Below are 22,009 nucleotides of genomic sequence, written 5' to 3' on the forward strand. Positions count from 1 at the left end.
CTCCACATTGGACAGCGTCCAAGTGTGTGTGGCAAGGCAGTAACTGCTTTCCCTGGGCGATGAAATAACCTGCTGCACATGAAAGAGACTGGTGCACTGGCAGGACGCAAGAGGAGTCTCGCGGATGCTGACGTGCCCCTGCTGAGCTCCGGTAGCTGAGCTGGTGGCAGTCATGTGTTAAGTTTTCCTGGATGGCACATCGCCTGTTGATTAACAAGTAGCCCGGGCCCAACAGAGTGGCACTGGCTCTCGCTCTTTGGAGCTTTCATGAAGTGCTCCAGGTACAGACTGACTTTCTTTGCTCAGAGAGCCAGATCCTCAGCTGGGGTAAGTCCGCAAAGCTCCACTGAAGTCAACAGAGCTATGTCAATTCATCCCCTGTGAGGAGGAGCTGGCCCCGTGTTATTGTCTCACCTGCCTGGGAATGGAACTGAGAGAGCTTTGAGTTAATGGCTTGGAGGCTTGTCTAGTGTTACTGAAGCTTCGCTTCTTCAAGCTTGCTGCACTGTACCCTGCTGAAAGAGAGCGAGCGCTATGCGATAGGGTTCTCTTTAACCCTAGCCCTGCAGGCCCCCATAAGCTGGGATTGTCTGGGAAAAGGCAACTGTGCTTGGTCATGAAACCTCAATGTTGTTGGTGCTAAACCTTCATCATCTTAAAATTCCAGGTCTCCCCCCACACTCCTAGGGTGACCAGACAGCAAATGTGAAAAATCAGGACAGGGTGTGTGTGTGTGGCGGGGGGGTAATAGGAGCCTATATAAGAAAAAGACCCCGGAATCAGGAGTGTCCCTATGAAATCGAGACATCTGGTCACCCTACCCACCACCCCCATAGAATCTTCTTCCTGTCACTGTGACACTCCTCTAGCAAGTAATACTCAGCTGCCTCTCCTATTTAGCCATCACTAATCGTGCAAAACAAGATTAGCCATTTGTCAACTGATGGGGCATCTGCCCTAGAGTGAGCAAATTCTTTACACTGGCACATTGCTGTATTCAAAACAAAGCCCAACCCTAATTTCATAATTTTTGTTATTGAATTAACAATCTTGTGCAAACTCCTCTTAGACTGGTATGCGCTGAAGGTCATTAGGAAAGAAATAATGATTTCCCATACGTTTCAAATAATGTCGTGGATCTGATCCATGACCTCAGTGCCTCAGGCGCCTCCATTATTGTCAAAGAACTTTACAGCATCACTGCTGGTAAAGCAACTTCGGATGTTTCTCAGCCCCTCCATTATTAAATTGAATGAACGGGCTTTATTTGCTCATTCTTAGCTATCGTGTCCTTTGTAGATCTAGGGTCTGCTCCCAAATCCATTGAAATCCATGCAAGTCTTTCTACTGAATTCAAAGGACATTGCATCAGGCCCTTAAAGTAGCTGTTATCTTTCCCCTTGTTGCTGTGGAATAGGTGTTCAAGCATCACACAGCATGCATGTGGTGATGTGGCATTATTTCCTTAAATATCTTTTTTTTATTTTAAAGAACTGAGTCATCTGAACTATAAATCCACATTAAAGCGAAACACAGTTTGAATTGTTTTCAATGAGTTGTTTCAATGTATTTGATACTACGATTACTGCCATATTACTTATAGTCTGAAAAATGCATCTGCATACCACTTTAATTGTATCAGTAGCCTGTACACTATTAGTTGTATCTGGTGAAATGGCATAAACTGTGCTAGTGTCATGTAAGGGAAGTAGAGACAAATTTTTGGCCCCAAATTTGGGTTTTATATATTTTGAAAACAAATGATAAGATATATAATATCAAAGCGGCCACAATTTATTAAAAACAACAGCTTCTAATAGAAACAGTTGTGCCAAAATGAGCATTCCCTCTCACTGTTTGCAATCTAAACATTGTGTGTGATGCACAAGGTGTAATTGATTAGAAACAGAAGTGAAAATGGCTTGTCTGTTCATGATCCTAATAGAGAGTGCTAAATGACAAGAGATTGTTTCTTCTATTCTAATATCCTGAGATTTTGCTTGTAACAGAACGTATTCTTAATATTGATTTTAACTTCTTATCCCTTTGGGCCAGAACATTAATCAGTGGATACAATTTTAAGTATGTAGTATGTCCTGATTTTCCGAAATAAGGAGCCATTGTATTTATTTGTTACCAAGCTTCTACTATTTATACACAGGAATATAGAATCAGCGTATCAAACTGTGTGTTGAGTTCTCAGGGAGAGAACTTTATTGGCAAAGATCATGTCAAAATATAGGTCGTTGTTGCAGGCAAAGGAAATTCCATGCTTATGTTCAGATGAAGGTAGAGCGTCACTAGTCAAACAAACCAGAGTGTAATTAGAACAGCTTTTTTACTGTAACTACGCAGCAAATAGGGCTCTTTTCTCTCTCTCTTTAAACGTCCATGGGATAAAGTAAGGGGGAGGATGGAGAGACCAGGATGGGCGTCAGCTTTATTTATTTGTTATTGGTTGCACTATTTCTTCAATGGCAAGGCCTTTTCCAGCTGTCTGTGTATTCCGTGAATAAGCCAGTTTATCTTTCTGGCTCGTTCCATTATGTAGTTATCAGTAAAGGTTGCAGCAGTATTAGCACAGCCTGCTACCCAGTTGGGGCTAATCTTTTTCTGCTGAGCAAACAACACAAAGTTTCCTGGATTCTTTCCTGTTTCCTTAAAGAGATACAATCAACCTGAAATCTAGTCAATTAGAAAAAGAAGAGAAAGCTGTAGAGATGTAGTTCTAGATATTATACCTGCTCCTGAGTCCCTAGGCCAACTTCTGTGGAGGTGTTTGTTTGCTTATTTTTTCTTTTTTACAACTTGTTTCCCTGTTTTTAATGGATTTTCCCCCCCTTTTGTCGCTGTATGAAAAAAACAACCACAAATGAAGAACAGGGGACACTAACTGCTCATATAGGGGAAAGAATGATTTTTGTAACTTTAGTCTTTCGAGACAGTGGGGCTGAGATTTTCAAGGCAGCCTCAGATTAATGGGTTCCAAATTCCTTAGACAGTTTTGAAAACCTCAGCCTCCATACATACAGGGGGAAATCGGTTTAGGGCATTGATGTTTGTGGTTCTTTGGCTGGACTTCTCTGAATCTTTTAAACTGACCTGTTCCAATAGACTTATGGGGCTTTACTTTCATCAGGGTATTCAAGGTACATGGTTTGGTATGTGACCAGGGCAGTAATCTCCAGTACCTATAGCTGTCTGACTAGGGCACAAATCCCCAACCATTGTATAGCTGACTGCATATTGCATCTGTGGATATCACTATGCTCTGCCTATACCAATGACGCTATTTCCATAGTAACCAATGTAACTTCAAAGGGGGCATGGGAAAAAGCAGAAAAGAGTGAGGAATAAATAAAGCAAGTGGCATAAACTCTCTATGACATGGTATAAGAACCTATAAAGTTTTTTTTGCCTCATGCCTTAAAACCAACATGTGACTGCACTACTCACCAGTAATACAGCCATCCCAAATGCATGCAATACAAACTTTATACGATGCCACACTATCATAAGACACACATTACAACAGTACAGCTGCTTTAAGAGAATATTTCAGCATGTACATTTTAGCACTTAGAAGAGAGGAAGTGCTACTGTTCAGGTAGCATATGCAGACTTAATGTTGCCCCTTTCATGCCTGGGCATTACAATACATGATGCTATTATTTCTACACAGCCCCTGGCTCGTTCAATGCTCACGTTAAAGGATCATATGGAATGGTCAATGCACAACTGAGCACATTGCATAGAATGAGATGGTACTGCCTAAATGTTTTAATATGAACCTAAATTACTTGCTGTGCAATCTTCTTTTCTTACTAGGCTGATCCAGCAAAGCATTTATGCAGGTGCTTTACTTTAAGCATGACTGCACACTTAATATCAAACAAGTGTTGCTGAATTTGGGCTTTGGTGCATTGGGAGATATCTTCTTAAAAACATTTTCATTATTAAGAAAGCTCATGGACACGTATGAGCCCTTGCAACTCTCAGGCAAACCGTAACTATATTCCTGGAGCACAGAAAGTCACACATTCTCCTCAAACACCTCCCCATTGCTGAGTGTCAGCTTTCTAGCTTAAACCCCTTTGATACTACAGCTGGGGTTTTGTTGTTGTTGGGTATTTTTAAAGTCGCAAGAATTGCTTTATAATAGGAAAAGGGGTTTTCTCCTCTCCTCTCCTCTCCTCATTGTCAACAAATGGCTGGATTGTTTTTAACAGAAAACTTAAAAATCACCTTTGGGGAGAGACGAGGCAAGGTCAGAGTTATGCCGCTCTTGATTTTCCAATCATAACATTTCCCCAGAAGCAGCTCTGCACTTTCTCTCATGGCACCCCTTAGGACTGGGAGGAGCTCTCTGCAAATATCTAGGAATGAAAACAACACACATTCTGAACATACACACGGGCACATACTAATCCTGGCTCTGAACACTGACAATGGGCAAGTCATTCAGCCAGCCCTTATCTGCAAAACAGTGATTGACCAGTGACCGACCTCACTGGGCTGTTGGGAGCTCTGAAGATAAATAACGCCTGCAAGGACTTACAGTGAATAAAGACACCCTGGTTTCCTTTCCCACCTTCTCCTGCCTTGATTGGACATGAAGAATTCCACAGTGTAATTCCTTACAGGCTGTGAAAGAGACAGCACATGTACACAGAGCGGAGCTCACAGGTCACATCCACCCTGTGGTAGCATTAATGTAGATGAGGTGCTAGTAGCCACCAGTATTTTAATCACATCACTTACATCTATTTTCAAGCCTCCTACTGACACAAGACCCTACCCCACAGCATTATTCAAATCAAAAGAGAATAGTGACAAAGACTGTCACTTCTGGATGTCAGCTCCTAACAATTAGGAAGGGTTTTCTTTGTACTCCTGAAGTAGCCATGTACAAACACACCGATAGGCAGTCCTTGCCCCAAAGTACTTCCAGCCTGAATAGATAAGACAGATGCAAGCAGTGAGTCTGGATACAGGCACAGTACTGCCAAGCAGTCAGAAAAACCAGAAGTTGGGCACCAAAAAAGGAGACTGGTTTAAAAATCTTGAGATTTTTTTCCCACCAAAAAATAAGAGCTTTGGGGTTTTTTTTTCTTTGCCTTCTGGTTTGTGAGCCTTCAGGTGTGCTCAGCTCACACCTTCAACCTTTTCTCTTCAAACATAAGGGCTAGAAACTTACCATTACTATTTTTTTTTTAAATGAAATCTGGGATTCTCTCTTAATCCCCTGTCTCCAGGAGCTGGGGCTTCAAATAAAACACGAGCTGTTATGAGACTCATGACAGAAGTGGCAGAAGGTCCCTAAAAGTGTATGGGTGGGTGAGTGTCCACTGGCACCCGAACCACGGCCCTGCTCCCCCTTTGCACTGCCCCTTCTCCCTGAGCCCCCACCCTCACACTGCCTTTCCCCAAAGGCCCCACTCCCATGCTGCCTCTTCCCCCTAAGGCCCTGCCTCCTGCTTGCTCCTCTTTGCTCCCTCCCCCTGTTGCTCGCCCTTATGGCCAGGAAAAAGTGTGGGGGCCATGCCCCCCTGGCTTCCCCGTTCCGGTGCCCCTGACTCATGATAAACTCATGAGAGTTGGCAACGTGGCAGGCACAGGGAGGTGAAGTGATTTGCCCCAGGTCATGCAGCAGGGCAGAGGAAGGCCCAGAATGGTCCCCCACCCTCTAGCCCACACTGCCTCTCTGGCATTGTTCAGCCTGTCTGGAAGCCAGTTTCATGTTGTTTAGTGCTGACTCTTTATAATGATTAACTAAAAGACCTGGGGGTGTGGGATTAAAGCCCCACTTACACTTTGTGTGGACTCCCTGCCTCAGTAAAGCAAGACCTGCAGGTAGCACCTTGACTGGAAATTGATTCTGCTGTGTCTAGGTAGGGACACTCAGTTCTGAGCTAAGGCCTGGAGCCTTCTTGCTGAGGAAGCTGCCCTCACAGGATCCAGTGACTGTCTTTGCTGCCTACTGGGCCAGAACAAAGCCTGTGGCAGAAAACAGCTGCTGTAACCCGCAAGGCTTGGGTCCCGCTCAGACCAGGTTTACGAGGTGTGCTGTGCTCACAGGCAGGATTGGCTGTAGGCACCAGCAAACCAAGCACATGCTTGTGGTGGCACATTTTCAGGGGGCAGCATTCTGGCCAAACTTTTTTTTTTCTTTTTCTTTTTGCTTCGGGAGGCAAAAGCCTAAAACCAGCCCTGGCAGCAGCAGTGTGTCGTGCATGGGGGGCACCCTGGGGCCACTGCGGTTCATGCTGCTGGGCAGCAGCACCTGCACCTTGTGGCTGGACCAGGTAGGCTCCAAATGGGGGACACTTGGGCCATGTGGCACATGGAGCTGCCTGCAGGTACTGCAGGGCGGCCACTCCCCAGCGCCGCAGCTTGGGCTGAGCAAAGCAGCCTGAGCCACCCAGGGACTGTGGCAGGGCAGCCAGAAGCAGTAGCAGGGCCATAGAGGGTGGGGTGCTGTTGTACAGGGCTTCACTCCCTCTGGGGCTACCCTGCCCCGGCTCCTCAGCCCCCTGCCGGGGCGGTCCCCCCAGGGCCAGCTCCAGGGGTTTTGCTGCCCCAAGCAGCTCAAAAAAAAAAAAAAGAGGCATGATCTCGATCTTCAGCAATTCAGTGGGAGGTCCTTCGCTCCGAGTGGGAGTGAGGGACCCTCCGCCGAATTGCCTCTGAATACTTGGATGTGCTGCCCGTCTCTGGAGTGGCCAGCCCAAGCACCTGCCTGCTAAGCTGGTGCCTGGAGCTGGCCCTGGGTTCTGACCAGTCCTGGAGGCAGGAGCCCTGGCTGGAGGGACCTTGGGCTGAGGCACGGCCCGGGAGCCCTGCTGCTTACCCCAATCCTGCCAGTGCCGGACTGGCTGGAGGCAAGGGGGGAGCGGGTGGAGTCAGCACTGGTGGGGAGAGACCAGGGCTGATGTGGCAGGGGGTGAGGGTGGTGGTGGGGAGATCCCAGCACTGGGGCAGCAAGGCGTGTGTGTGGGGGGAGAGTCCAGTGCTGGGGCGGCAGGAGGTGCAGGTGGGGGAGGGCACTGGTGGTGGGAGGATGAGAACCCAGGGCTGGGGTTGGGGGAAGCAAAATTTTTTTTTGCTTGGGATGGCAAAAAACCTAGAGCCAGTGCTGCTCAAGGGCCTGCCCTTGAGAGCTGTGCAGCTATTTGACTCGGAGCTTGTCCTGCACCAAATTGCCAACAACTATCTAGCAGGGAAAGCGTCTGTCTGGTTTACACCAGCAGAACCAGAGTCCCATCCAGGCATCAATAAGGTCTCTCCTCCTTCACTCCAGATGCCCCAGTACCAGCTTATACTTAGATGACAGTCCTCACCCAGGATCATCTAAATGAATTTCCTACCCAGCTGGCATGGGAGCAATGTAATCCTGAGGATGCTCCTGTCCTTCCCTAGTGTATGCATCTCGTTCTAAACTATAGTAAAATGTCATGTTGTTTGTTGGTTCTCATCCTGAAGGCATGGGCCTCATTGGGGCAAGCCACTTGGCTTGAGGTGAAGCACTGGGTGCTGGGACCTGTAGTCTCTGCGGGCTGCTCCTTGGCACTAAAGATGAAGTCACCTGCTCTGTTGATGCAAGCTAGCTGTCGCTCTTGGGCTCCCAGTAAGCTGACAGTTCTGGCCAACTGAGGGGCAGAACTTGGATACCACTGGGCTAAAATCCAATCATCTCTGAGTTCTTTTGCCCCAAAAAGCCCCAGTCTCTGTACACAAGTGAAGAACTTCTTAATAAATGGTCATGTAGAGAAAAGTCACTGAAAGTTTTGAGTGGTTTGCTTACCATGTTCCCTTTTATTTAGTATGTTTTTATTTCTGTTCAAGTCAGCCAGGGTCACATGAAGACCAGAGCCAAGGATCATTCTACACAAGAGAGAACTCTCTCAAAATGCAGAATTAATTAGCTAACTCTTTAGCTGGGTGATTCAAACCCCTTCAGATTCACTTTGCCAGAAGCAAGTCCCAAGTCTTCTAATTAGAAGGCTTTTAGCTCTGCTAATTACTTCAGAACTATAATAAAATGGGGTCTTTTGATAAAATGATGAAGTGCTGGGGGTGGAAGGTAGCAAATTATCCTGGAGATCGTTGATTCCAGCTCATGAATAGGTCTCATAACTGGGCAAGAATATCCTGACTCTTCAACCTTTTATGTACCAAAGAAAAGTGCCTTGGGCTCATTATCCATGTGGGCTGCTCCCACTTTTGAAATGGAAATGATTAATCTCCTAAAAAGGAAAACGAGGCCTTGTGTGTGCTTGCAGTGATGGAAGAGATCCCACTGCCTCCTACACGCACCACAGAGCAGGCTTTTTTTGTCATAAGAACATGCCCTGTCACCCAATCCCAGCTTCTGGCAAACAGACGCCAGGGACGCTATTCCTGCCCATCCTGGCTAATAGCCATTGATTAACCTATTTTCCATTAATCTATCTAGCTCCCTTTTAAACCCTGTTATAATATTGGCCTTCACAATACCCTTTGGTAAGGAGCTCCAGAGGTTGACGGTGTGTTGCATGAAAAAAGACTTTCTTGTGTTTGTTTTAAACCTGCAACCTATTAATTTCATTTGGTGGCCCCTTGTTCTTCTCATAATACAAGGAGTAAATAACACTTCCTTATTTACTGTCTCTATACCACTCATGATTTTATAGACCTCTATCATATCTCCTCTTAGTCGCCTCTTTTCCAAGCTGAAAAGTCCCAGTCTTATTAATCTCTTCTCATAAGGAAGCTGTTCCATACCCCTAATCATTTTTGTTGCCCTTTTCTGAACCTTTTCCGATTCCAATATATCTCTTTTGAGATGGAGCGATCACATCTGCACGCAGTATTCAAGATATGGGCGTACCATGGATTTATATAGAGGCAATATGATATTTTCTGTCTTATTATCTATCCCTTTCTTGATGATTCCCAACATTCTGTTTTCTTTTTTGACTGCCGCTGCACATTAATAGAATATCAGGGTTGGAAGGGACCTCAGCAGGTTACCTAGTCCAACCCCCTGCTCAAAGCAGGACCAATCCCCAGATCCCTAAATGGCCCCCTTAAGGATTGAACTCACAACCCTGGGTTTAGCAGGCCCGTGCTCAGACCACTGAATTGAGTGGATGATTTCAGAGAACTGTCCACAATGACTCCAAGATCTCTTTCTTGAGTGGTAACAGCTAATTTAGACCCCATCATTGTATATGTATAGTTAGGATTACGTTTTCCAATATACATTACTTTGCATTTATCAACATTAAATTTCATCTGCCATTTTGTTGCCCAGTCACCCGGTTTTGTAAGAACCTTTTGTAGTTCTTCACAGTCAGCCTGGGACTTAACTATCTTGAGTAGTTTTGTATCATCTGCAAATTTTGCCACCTCACTCTTTACCCCTTTTTCCAGATTGTTTATGAACATATTAAATATGACTGGGCCCAGTACTGATCCCTGCAGGACATCACTATTTACCTCTGACCATTTATTCTTACCCTTTGTTTCCTATCTTTTAACCAGTTACCAATCCATGAGAGAACCTTCCCTCTTATCCCAGGACTGCTTATTTTGCTTAAGAGTCTTTGGTGAGGGACCTTGTCAAAAGCTTTCTGAAAATCTAAATCCACTATATCCACTGGATCTCCTTTGTCCGCATGCTTGATGAACCCCTCAAAGAATTCTAGTAGATTGGCGAGGCATGATTTCCCTTTACAAAAACCATGTTGATTATTTTCCAACAAATTATGTTAATCTGTCTGACAATTTTGTTTTTTACGCTAGTTTCAGCCAATTTGCCCAGTACTGAAGTGAGGATTACTGGCCTGTAGTTGCCAGGGTCACCTCTGGAGCCCTTTTAAAAAATTGGCATGTCATTAGCTATCCTCCAGTCATTTGGTACAGAAGCTGATTTAAATGATAGGTTATAGATGACAGTTAGTAGTCCTGCAGTTTCACATCTGAGTTCCTTCAGAACTCTTGGGTGAATACCATCAGGTCCTGGAGACTTATTACTCTTTAGTTTATCAGTTTGTTCCAAAACCTCCTCTAATGACACCTCAATTTGGGACTGTTCCTCAGATTTGTCACCCAAAATGAATGGCTCAGGTTTAGGAATCTCCCTCAAATCCTCAACAGTGAAGACTGATGCAAAGGATTCATTTAGTTTCTCCGCAATGGCCTTATCATCTTTGAGTGCTTCTGTAGTATCTCGATCGTCCAGTGGTCCTACTGGTTGTTTAGCAGGCCTTCTGCTTCTGATGTATTTAAAAATTGTTTTGCTATTACTTTTGGAGTCTTTGGCTAGCTTCTTCTTCAAATTCTTTTTTGGTCTTTCTTATTATATTTTTACACGTCATTCGCCAGAGTTTATGCTCTTTTCTATTTTCCTCATTAGGATTTATCTTCCACTTTTTAAAGGATGCCTTTTGCCTCTCACTGCTTCTTTTACTTTGGGCTTTTTTTTGGTTCTTTTACTATGTTTTTTAAATTGGGGTATTTAAGCTGAGCCTCTATTATGGTTTCTTTAAAAAGTTTCCACACAGCTTGCGGAGATTTTACTTTTGGTGCTGTACCTTTTAATTTCTGTTTCACTAACCTCCTCATTTTTGTGTAGTTCCCCTTTCTGAAATTAAATGCTACAATGTTGGGCCGCTTTGGAGTTTTCCCCACCACAAGGATGTTAAATTTAATTATATTATGGTCACTAATATCAAGTGGCCCAGCTGTATTCGCCTCTTGGACCTGATCCTGTGCTCCACTTAGGACTAAATCAAGAATTGCTTCTCTTCTGGTTCCAGGACCAGCTGCTCCAAGAAGCAGTCATTTAAGGTGTCAAGAAACTTTGTCAGCATCCCTTCCTGAGGTGATGTGTACCCAGTTAATGTGGGGATAGTTGAAAGCCCCCATTATTATTATTGAGTTTTTTATTTTAATAGCCTCTCTAATCTCCCTGAGCATTTCAGAGTCACTAACACCATCCTGGTCATGTGGTCTGTAATATAGCTCTACTGCTATATTAGTTCATTTAAGATTTTTACTTCATTTGAATCTACATTTTCTTTCACATGTAGTGCCACTCCTCCACCAGCATGACCTGTTCTGTCCTTCCAATATATTTTGCACCCTGGTATTACTGTCCCATTGATTATTCTCTTTCCATCAGGTTTCTGTGATGCCTATTATATCAATATCCTTCTTTAATACTAGGCACTATAGTTCACCCATCTTATTATTTAGACTTCTAGCACTGGTATATAAGCATTTAAAATTTTTTTCATTTTTTGGCTGTTCCCTATTGCATGACATAATTGAATGGGACTTTTTTTCACATATTTATTTTGTTCCTCATTACCTCCCATCTGCACAATGCTGATGCTGCTCTTCCTCTTGTCTTGCAATCCCTCCTTTCCAACACATCACCCAGACTCACCACTCTCCAACCTGTCATTGGCAAAGGCCCAGGTTATGTGGTGCTTGAAACCCTGGGCATGACATTTTTTACTTTACACTGCTCTGAGTGTGAATTTACTCCAGCACGCTATTGACCAAATTGTGTCCCTCAGGCTAAGAGGAAGATAATCCTATTCTAGTCTGTTTTTTAGAAGAACATTGGTAGTAGTGATGACTCTCTATTAAATCTTTTAACTTTCCTATGCGATTGGAGACACCAAGGAAATCACCCATTTATGAAACAATGATCTGGATGAGCTCTTTTCTCCTGGGGGCTTCTGCAGTATAGCCTGTTACCACCCATAATTATCAACCATCAAGGTATAGCCATATAACCTGTCTCCTTAGACATTCATAAAGCTACATGGTCCAAGGGTGGTTTTTGTGAGTGCCAACCCTGCAGTCTCAACCCAGAATGTGAAAATCAAGCTGAGTTCTTTCTGTAAAGATCCTACAGTCAGGAATGAGTTAACAGTTAAGATAATGATACATAAGCTGGAATAGAGTCCAACTCAATCTCCAAATGTTATATTGGCTCTACAGGACTACAATAACAATAAGTATAAAGGCTTATTATAGTAAACGGGGGTGGTGTTGGGGGGGTTAATGAATGCAACTATAATGTCAGATACAGACAAATGGGCTTCCACACAGCTCAACTTCCAGTTTAGTTTCCATTGTTTACCAGGGATCACTGCTTGTCTGGAGATCTATACAGCACACAGAGACATCTGAATAATATACTGTAAATAAATATGTTGTTATGGTTGCTGCTAAAAATCAGGAGACCTGATTCTGAATGCTCTCAGGGAAGAAATCTCTTAGGTAAAAATGGCACCTTTTTGCTCAGTCATTTTTCAGAGCAGAGCCACATTTTAACTCTCCAAATAGCAATAATGAGCAAAAAGTCAATAGTGTGGTACATAACTGCCTAGTCCTTTTGTGTTAGTGTCAGTTACTTCTTGCTTACGTACGTGACATTCTTTGCCCTTCCAGCGTATCAAGAGTGCAAGCAAAAATTCACTCAGCTATTGTTCTTGCACCTGTACAATGGTTTTAATTTCTTGAAAATTAAATACATTCCTTGGCTAGTGCTGTTAAATCTGTCTCCATCTTCTTGTCCCACTCACTCCTCCCCTGCAATGCGAAGTTGAAATCTAAAGCAATTTGGTTCAGGAAGGCTTAAAATGTGTTACTGGTAACAAGGAAAAACAGTCTATAGGGAATTGTTCTGAACTTCTCACTTGGAAGGTAGTGTGTTTGTGTGTGTGTGTGTGTGTACACACATACGGTATCACAGTAGCAATGCTATAGTCAAGTTGATGCCTTTATTTTTACATCCTCATAACTTATTGGAAATTGCTTTCAATGGCAGCTGAAGTTTGTGTGTGTGTGTGTGTGTGTTTCTTTCTACAAAATTAACATTTTAGATTAAAATTCTATTTGGCAGCTTTTCAGTTCTCAGAACAGGTAGGCTTGGGGATAAGGAGGAAAAGTGGCCCCTGTAAGGAAGGATTATTATGCCATTGTGTATGTGGGAAATTAAGGCACAGAGACTAAAGTGACTTGCCCATGGCAGAACCAGGAATTGCACCCAGCTCTCCTGAGTCCTAGCCCAGTGCCTTAAAAAATATCCAGCCCTTCTTGAAAATTGCTGGTTTGTTTAAACAGGGGCTTTGCTCTTCCTGTACCATCTTCTCTTAGTTCGTGATCCCATCCTGATTAATCTTTTCTGGCAACCAACTGTTGCCAGTGGAGAATTGTGACTTCACTGCAAGATTGAGCCAAAGATGTGCACATCTTTGTGTGAAGACACGGCAAGAGCTGGCCCCATCGCAGTCAGCAGCATTAGCTCTCTGATATCAGTTCAGCAATGCCTGCACCTTGTTTGTAGCTCACAGCTCTTTGTGAGGCAATCAGAGGTATTGCCCTCTCTCTGTCTGAGGCCTCTTCTCCTGCCTCCCCAGCGACTCCAGTCAGAGACCTGAGAGGCTCTCAGTACTGTGCTTCTAACCAAGGAGGCGTTACTAGGTAACCTGCAGTGAGCTGGCGTCTCTCTGAAGCCTGTGTGTGGTGGGTTGGAGCACCTGTGAACTGCAGTTCATTTTAATTTAACTGTTTCGGCTTCCTCCACCACAGCTGTTGGACCCTGGCCGGGAGAGCTTTGGGAAGATGAACCGGAGAGGAGAGCTCCTGGAAGCCCTCTGGGAGGAAGAGGAAGAGGAAGAGGATGGGTTGGCTGCCAGTGCCTCCTCCAGCCTCCGCCTGAGCGAAGCAGGGGACGTGCAGGTGGAGATGCTGGAAAAGGCCAGGGAGCTCTTTCAGTTGTGTGACAAGGAGGAGAAGGGTTTCATCACCAAGGTGGACATGCAGGTAAGGAGAAGAATCCCTCCTGCTCTGCTTCTGGGCAGGAAGCTGTGGAAGCAGGTGAGCCAGAAGGCTGCACTCCTGGGGGACTGCTTTACCACACACTGCTGGGTGCTCTTGGTTAGGCCATGTATAACCTCTGTTGTCTTATGGCCCCTCTCAGGTGGACTGCACCAGTAGCCCACTGGAAAACAGAAAGAACTGAAGCAGCTTGATTTTAGAGAGAGAGAGAGAGAGCATGGGCCGGGGGGGAGGAGGGAGAGGGATTTCTTTTACAAAAATATTGTGTCCCATCTCCCGATCACGGCCCCCATAACAGGACACACCGTTCAATTTTCTCACCTTGGTTGTACCTCTAATGTCTGTGGATGGTTTGTCTCCTTTGAAAACTAACTCCAGGACTGAATTATGACTGTGATCTGGAGAGAGACATCTCTCTGCTGTCTATTTTGAGTTAAAATCTTGGGGTGTCGATGCTCCGAGAGAGCCACAGCCAGCTCTCCTCAGTCAGAATGACAGGAAAAGCCCAGTAGATGACAGAGGACAACTAAAAACATAACAGGTGGTCCTGGAAGAAATTGGGGGCTGATCCTGGAAGAATGCTTCTCAGAACCAAGTAACCCGTAGAAAGCAAAATGCCCTCTGCACAGTCCTTCCCATTAATCCAGTTCCCTGTGCTGATGGACATTCCAAACTACTGCATACTGGCTCAGCTGCATTGCCTTAACAGTTGTAACCTCTCACTCCCAGTAGGGTGGGTGTGAGATCACTGATTCAAGCCCAGTGGGAGTCATTGGAAAGACTTGAGTTGGGCTGTACGTGGGTCCAGAGTTTGGTATTTATTTTGTCCCTCCTCCTGTCTGTCCAGCGGCTGCAGAGTGAACTGCCCCTGACCCCAGAACAGCTGGAGGCTGTCTTTGACAGCCTGGAGCAGGACAATAATGGGTACCTGACACCTGTCGAGTTCAGCATGGGACTAGGTAAGAGCAGCAGGTACACGTGGGTAATGCAGTGTGTGTGTGTTGAAACATATATAGGAGAGATGGAGCAGAACTCATTGGCTTTAAACACTCACCTGCCAACTGCCTGCAACCAGTTAGCCCAACCTTTCTTGTTTCTTTTCCACCCTATGCTAATATTAACCTTGCTCGTGTGTGTATATCATAACCCTGAGATGTCTCCCAACCCTCCTAAGCATTCCTGTCATTCCAGTCCTGTAGAACATTCCTTTTCTCAGCTTCTGCAGTACTTTCTCATAACTGCCAGCCACATCTCTGAACCTCTCTGATAGGAGACAGTTGGTGGGGATAACTGGCCGCATGCCATGCCTGGGCTTCCCTCTGGTGTTCCCAGCAGGCAGGAAATCCCAGGTCAAGTGGCTGCATAAGGAACGTTATTTTATGAGGGGGACAAAATCCGCACCTTGGAAATCAGATCCATGCATAGATTTCAAGGCAAGAGGGGACCATTGTGATCAACTGATCTGATCATCTGTATAACAAGGGCCATAGAACTTCCCCACAGTAATTCCAAGACAGTATCTTTTAGACAAACATCCAATGTTGATTTAAAAATGGCCAGTGTTGGCGAATCCGTCATCTCTCTTGGTAAGTTGTTCCCATGGTTAATTACCCTCACTAGTAGAAATTTGTGCCCTTATGGATTTATATGATGCAGCACTTCAGCTGTCCTGTGTGCTGATGGAAGTGCTGTTGGCTTGATAATACAGCGAAGAGAAATGAAGCCCTGCTTTCCCGTTGGTTACAGTACTCTTTATGAGCCACTTAGAAAATGCTGGTACTATAAACAGGTCCACAGTAGCAGCTGCTGATGCAGCTCAAGAGACAACTGATGAGGGAGAGGAATGTTTATAACATAATGACCTCTATGACCTCCACTCCATTCCGCCAGCTGGTCATGAAATCTTAGAAAATACACTCCCGGTTGGGTTTGATTGTTTAAATAAGAGGCATCTCTGTGTGTGTTGGGTTGTGTGGCTAGGCTACGTGGACAGTTTAATGGCTTGGAGCAGAGGGATAATGTATGAATCAGGGCTGAGATTTTCCAAAAGTGACTGGGAATTTGGGATACTCCAACCTGAGATGAAAAATAACAAATAAATAAAAACAGTATGAAATAAAATAACTAATAAATAAAAACAAAAAACAGCAAGAGGATCAAAATATATTACTATGGCTAAACAATAGTGTAAAAGAAGCAGATAGGGTCAAAAAGACATCCTTTAAAAACCGAAAGTCCAATCCTGGTGAGGAAAATAGAAAGGAGCATAAACTCGAGCAAGTCAAGTATAATTAGGCAGGCCAGAAAAGAATTTGAAGAGCAACTAACAGAAGAGACACAGACTAACAGCAAAAGCATTTTTTTTAATACATCAAAAGGAGGAAGCCTTCCAAATAATTAGTGGGCCACTGGACAATAGAGGTGCTAAAAGAGCACTTGGGGAAGACAAGGAGAAGCAAAATGAATTCTTTGCGTTGGTCTTCACTGTAGAGGATGTGAGGGAGAATCCCACATCTGAGCCATTCTTTTTAGGTCACAAATCTGAGGAACTGTCCTAGATTGAGAAGTCAGTAGATGAGGTTTGGAACAAATTGATAAATTAAACAGTAATAAGTCAGCAGGACCAAATGGTATTCACCCAAGAGTTCTGAAGGAACTCAAATATGAAACTGCAGAACTATTAACTGTGGTATGTAACCTGTTACTTAAATCAGCTTCTGTACCAGATGACTGGAGAATAGCTAATGTGACATGGATTTTTTTTTAAAAGGCTCCAGAAATGATCCTGGCAAGTAAAGGCTGGTAAGCCTGATTTTAGTACCAGGCAAATTGGTTGAAGGAACAGATATATTTGTTGAAGGAACAGATATATCAGACATGTAGATGCACATGTTGGGAGAGAGTCAACACAGCTCTTGTAAAGGGAAATCATACCTCACCAATCTATTAGAATTCTTTGAGGGTACTATCAAGCGTGTGGACAATAGTGATCCAGTTAATACAGTGTACCTGAACTTTCAGAAAGCCTTTGAAAACGTCCCAGACAAAAGGCTCTTAAGTAAAGAAAACAGTATTGGGATAAGAGGGAATGTCCTGTCATGGATCAGTAACTGCTGAAAAAAACAAGCAACCAAGGGTAGGAATAAATGATCAGTTTTCACATTGGGGAGAGGTAAAGAGGAGGGTCCTCAAGCATCTGTACTGGGACCTGTGCTGTTTAACATATTCATAAATGATCTGGAAAAGGGGGTAAACAGTGAGATGACAATGTTTCCAGATGATACAAAATTACACAAGATAGTTAAGCCCAAAGCTGACTGTGAAGAGCTACGAAGGGATCTTACAAAACTGGATGACTGGGCAACAAAATGGCAGATGAAATTTTGTTGGCAAATGCAAAGTAATGCACACTGGAAAACGTAATCCCAATTATATATACAAAATGATGGGATCTAAATTAGCTGTTATCACTGAAGGAAGAGATCTTGGCATCATCATGGATAATTTTCTGAAAACATCTGTTCAATGTGCAGCAGGACCCAAAAAACCTAACTATGTTCAGAACTGTTAGGATAGAGATAGATAATAAGGCCAAAAAAATCATAATGCTAGTATCTAAATCCATGGAACAACCACACTTTTAATACTACATGTAGTTCTGTTCACCCCATCTCAAAAAAGATATATTAGAATTGGAGAAAATACAGAGAAAGGCACCAAAAATGATTAGGGGTCTGGAACAGCTACTGTATGAGGAGAAATTAAAAAGACTGGACTGTTTAGCTTAGAAAAGAGACGACTAAAGGGGGATATGATAGAAGTCTATAAAATCATGAATGGTGTGGAGAAAGTGAGTACAGAAGTGTTATTTACTCCTTCACATAATACAAGAACCAGTCACCCAATGAAATTAATAGGCAGCAGGTTTAAAACAAACAAAAGGAGGTATTTCTTCACTCAAAGCACAGTCAACCTGTGGAACTCCTTGCCAGAGGATGTTGTGAAGGCCAAAACTATAATGGGGTTCAAAAAAGAACTAAATATGTTCATGAAGGATTGATCCATCAATGGCTATTCGCCAAAATGGTCAGGGATGTAGTCCCATGCTCTGGGTGTCCCTAAGACTTTGATTGCCAGAAGCTGGGACTGGACAACAGGGGATAGATCACTTGCTAATTTCCCTGTTCTGTTCATTACCTCTGAAGCAACTGACACCACCCACTGTCAGAAGACTGGGTACAGGACAGATGAACCACCGGTCTGACCCAATGTGGCCATTCTTATATTCTTATGAGATACTCTAAAGGTCCTGGTTTTAAGAGGGCGGATACTCAGTGCTTTCCATTGTCTCAAGTTGGGTATCCAAAAATGGAACACTCAGAATTGGTAACCACCTGTGAAAATCTTGGCCCAAGCGTGTGTGTTACCATCTCCATAATCTAAAGGAGACCTTTCTCTCAAAACAAGGTCATGTTGATTCTACGAGCCCACTTACTCCATCAAAATTAACACAACAGACAGTGAACCTGATTTATTGCTCTGTTACTCCAGCTTTACTCTAGTCTGGCCCATTGAAACTGGTGTAAAACTGGAGTGGCTTGGTGGCCAATCAGGTCCTGTGTCTTTAAGAGGAATTTTAAGAGACACCTCAAGGAATAGGCCTGGACAGCAGGAAGAGCCTCCGGTATAGAGTGTTTTGGTTTATAAAAAACTGCAGAAACACACAAGTATATTTACAAATGTCTAACCTGCCCCACCTTCTATGTGTCCTGGTGCTTCCTGTGTTCTGCATCTTTTGATTTTAAGCTCTCTGGATCAGGGACTCTTTATATGAGTAACTGGCATGTGGCATGTGGTTGGCCAGATAACAATAATGGAGATAAGCAGTGCTAGGTACTCTGCTCTCCGGCATTGCTCCTAGGTTTATATGTTAATCTGATCAGGCAGGAATTCCAGCAAGCCTGTCTTCCATACCAGACTTGGCACTGTATGCTGGCATCAAGCCTATAGGGTTACAGCAGTCACTTCAAGTGCAGAGAGTTAAACCGCTGCTACTACAGAAGGATACACTTATTACAATGCAACCCACCTATTTCCTGAACATGTTCCACATGTCAGAGAATGGCAACTGCCCAGACATGTTTATGGCCTTCCACTCATAAGAGAATTGAGACTGAAGTTTTCATAGTCTATGATTTGGCACAAAGAGCGCTGATCAAGGCTATTAGGGTCAAGCTGAGAGGAATGACCAGATCTCATTCAAAATAAAATAAAACATTGTGCTTGACTGTAGTGTGTCTCATACAAATGACACACCAAAACGCTGTCTGTAGGTAATGGAAAAGATGCAGTAGACATATGGTCTGAGTATGCAGCTTGGAGCCAGGAAGGATTGAGTTAAGATTCTACTCTGCTATTGATTTGAGGCACAGAGGGGTTAGGTCAGAGGTGGGCAAACTACGGCCTGTGGGCCACATCTGGCCCATGGGACTGTCTTACCTGGCCCCCAAGCTAGCCCCAGTCCCTCCCCCACTGTTCCCCCTCCACCACAGCCTCAACTCACTCGGTCCGTCGCTGGCGCAATGCTCTGGGAGGCGGGGCTGTGAGCTCCTGGGGTAGTGCAGCTGCAGAGCCCAGCCTGACCCAGTCTCTGTGCTGTGACGTGGCGGCGGTGGCAGCATAGCGCCACCAGCCACCGGTGCTCCAGGCAGTGCAGTAAGTGAGCATGGAGCAGGGGGGTTGAATAGAGGGCAGAGGAGTTCAGGGTGGTGGTCTGGAGGCGGTGGTGTGGATAGGGGTCGGGGCGGTCAGAGGGCATGGGAACAGGGGGGTTGAATGGGGGCACGGGTCCCAGGAGGGCAGTCAGGAAGGAGGGGGGTTGGATGGGGCAGCAGGGGGCAGTCAGGGGCAGGAATTCTGGGGGCAGTCATGGGTCAGGGAGAAGGGGTGGTTGGATGGGACAGGGGTCCCGGGGGGGGCGTCAGGAATGAGAGGAGGGGTTGGATGGGGCAGCGGCGGTCCAGGGGCGGTCAGGAGACAGGGACCAGGGGTGTATGGATGGGGCAGGGATCCCAGAGGAGCCATCAGAAAACGGGGGGGCTGGATGGGGCAGGAGTCCTGGGGGGGGCACGACCCCATCCCCTAACCGGCCCTCCATACAATTTATGAAACCTGATACGGCCCTTAGGCCAAAATGTTTGCCCACCCCTGGGTTAGGTGGTTTCCCGAGAGTCATAAATATACTTCAGGACAGGGATTAGAACCCAGAAGTTCCTGGACCAGGAAACTAGACACTGCCTCCACTTGCTTATCTTTAAGTCCAGACTGGATGCCTTTTTAAAAGCTAGAGTCATGGAAATACAGGGCTGGAAGGGACCTAGAAAAGTCATCTAGTCCATCCCTCTGTGCTGAGGCAGGATCAAGTAAACCTACACCAGCCCTGAGCAGTGTTTGTCTAATCTGTTCTTAAAAACTTCTAATGATGTGGAATTCACAATCTCCTTGGAAGCCAATTCCCTGAGCATTAACTACCCTTATATCAAGAAGTGTTTCCTAGTATCTAACCAAACTCTCCCTTGCTACAGATTAAGCCCATTGCTTCTTGTCCTACCTTCAGCTGACATGAAAGAAAAATTGATCACCGTCCTCTTTATAACACCACTTAACGTATTTGAAGACTGTTATTAGGTTCCCCCCACATCAGCCATCTTTTCGCAAGACTAAACATGTCCAGTTTTGACTTTTTTCATGTCAGGTTTTCTAAACTTTTTATCTTTTTTGTTGTCCTCTGGACTTTCTCCAATTTGTCCACATCTTTCCTGAAGTACAGTGCCTGGAACAGGACGTAGTGCTCCAGCTGAGGCCTCACTAGTGCCGAATAGAGTGGAATAATAATTTTCTGTGTTTTACATACAACACTCCCGTTAATGCACCCCAGAATGATATTAGCCAACTGCATCACATTATTGACCCATATTCAATCTTGATCCATCATAACTCCAAGATCCTTTTCAGCACCACCTGGCCAATTATTCCCAATTTTGTAGCTGTGCATTTGATTTTTTTCCTTCCTAAGTGAAGTACTTTGCATTTATCTTTACTGAATTTCATCTTGGTGAATTCAGACCAATTGTGAAGGTCTTGCCAAGGTTTCAAGGTTGTTTTGAATTCTAAACCTATTCTCCAAAATGCTTGCAACTCCTTGTTGTCAGTAGCTACCGGTATGGTACTCTGCTCTTGTTCGATGATGATAACAGTCGGCTGCATACGTGTTCTCTCTGTGTGCTGCCCCAGTTCTGCACAGATAGCTGACACAGCAGACCCCCAGAGAACCCTCAAAGACCACAGACTCTAGTAAGGTATGAAGGAACCTGAGCCAGGTTATTGTCAAACAAAGCACAGTAATAGTTTCCCATAGACTCTGCAGGACATACTATGAATTTGTGCCCCCAGCAATGGACCGGCTCAGTCAGTGGTGGGACTTTCCACTGCCCCGTGGGCCAGACAAGGATGTACACTCCAGGACCTACTTTTATACAGTTACAGGACAGATTACTCATCCCTACTGACGTATTGAAGTACAGCCCCTTGGGTCATTAGGGTGCTGTCTCTTCCTTTGATCATGTTGTTTCAAACAGATCTATCCATCATGCTGTTCTTTTGACCCTGTCTTTAAGATGCACCTGCCTATTCCTTGTTATCTCTGTGGAGAGTTCTGATGCCATCTTGGCACAAGTTCCTCATATTAGCACTTAAGTGTGGATGCACCTGCTTCTAGCAGCCCTCTTCTCGCCAACTTCTGTGAGTGGCGCCTGTCTCTGGCTCACAGCCCAGCTTTTGCTTAGCAATGCCTGGAAGTACTTTGGTTCAAGCTTCAGGCCTCAGACTGCACCTCTGACGTAAGAGTTTAGGTTTAAGGGCCTCATCTTACTATATCCTTCCCCGCTTGGTGTCATCTGCAAATTTTATAAGCATTCTTTCCACTCTGGTATCCAAGTCATTAGTGAAAATATTGAATAGTACTGGACTCAGGACTGACCCCTGCAGGACCCTTCTAGATATGCCATCCCAGTTTGACAGGGACCCATTGATGACTACGCTCTGAGTATGTTTTTTTTCAACCATTTGTGCATCTACCTTATATTAATTTAATCTAGACTGAGTTTCC

The 22,009-nt window shown here is 44.6% G+C and overlaps 1 protein-coding gene across 5 annotated transcripts in view; it reads left to right on the plus strand.

Moving 5' to 3' along the window:
- Positions 1-22,009, plus strand: part of CRACR2B (calcium release activated channel regulator 2B) — a 77,861-nt gene that overhangs the window by 17,978 nt on the left and 37,874 nt on the right. For all 5 annotated transcript variants that reach the window (XM_075065075.1, XM_032804000.2, XM_075065074.1 and 2 more), the window contains exons 2-3: positions 13,594-13,827; positions 14,690-14,801. In XM_075065075.1, the coding sequence (XP_074921176.1) occupies positions 13,627-13,827; positions 14,690-14,801 (313 nt within the window). In that variant the 5' untranslated portion in view covers positions 13,594-13,626. The remainder of the gene's footprint in view (positions 1-13,593; positions 13,828-14,689; positions 14,802-22,009) is intronic.

This window comes from Chelonoidis abingdonii, chromosome 4, assembly GCF_003597395.2.
Source record: "Chelonoidis abingdonii isolate Lonesome George chromosome 4, CheloAbing_2.0, whole genome shotgun sequence".
NCBI classification, from domain to species: domain Eukaryota; kingdom Metazoa; phylum Chordata; order Testudines; family Testudinidae; genus Chelonoidis; species Chelonoidis abingdonii.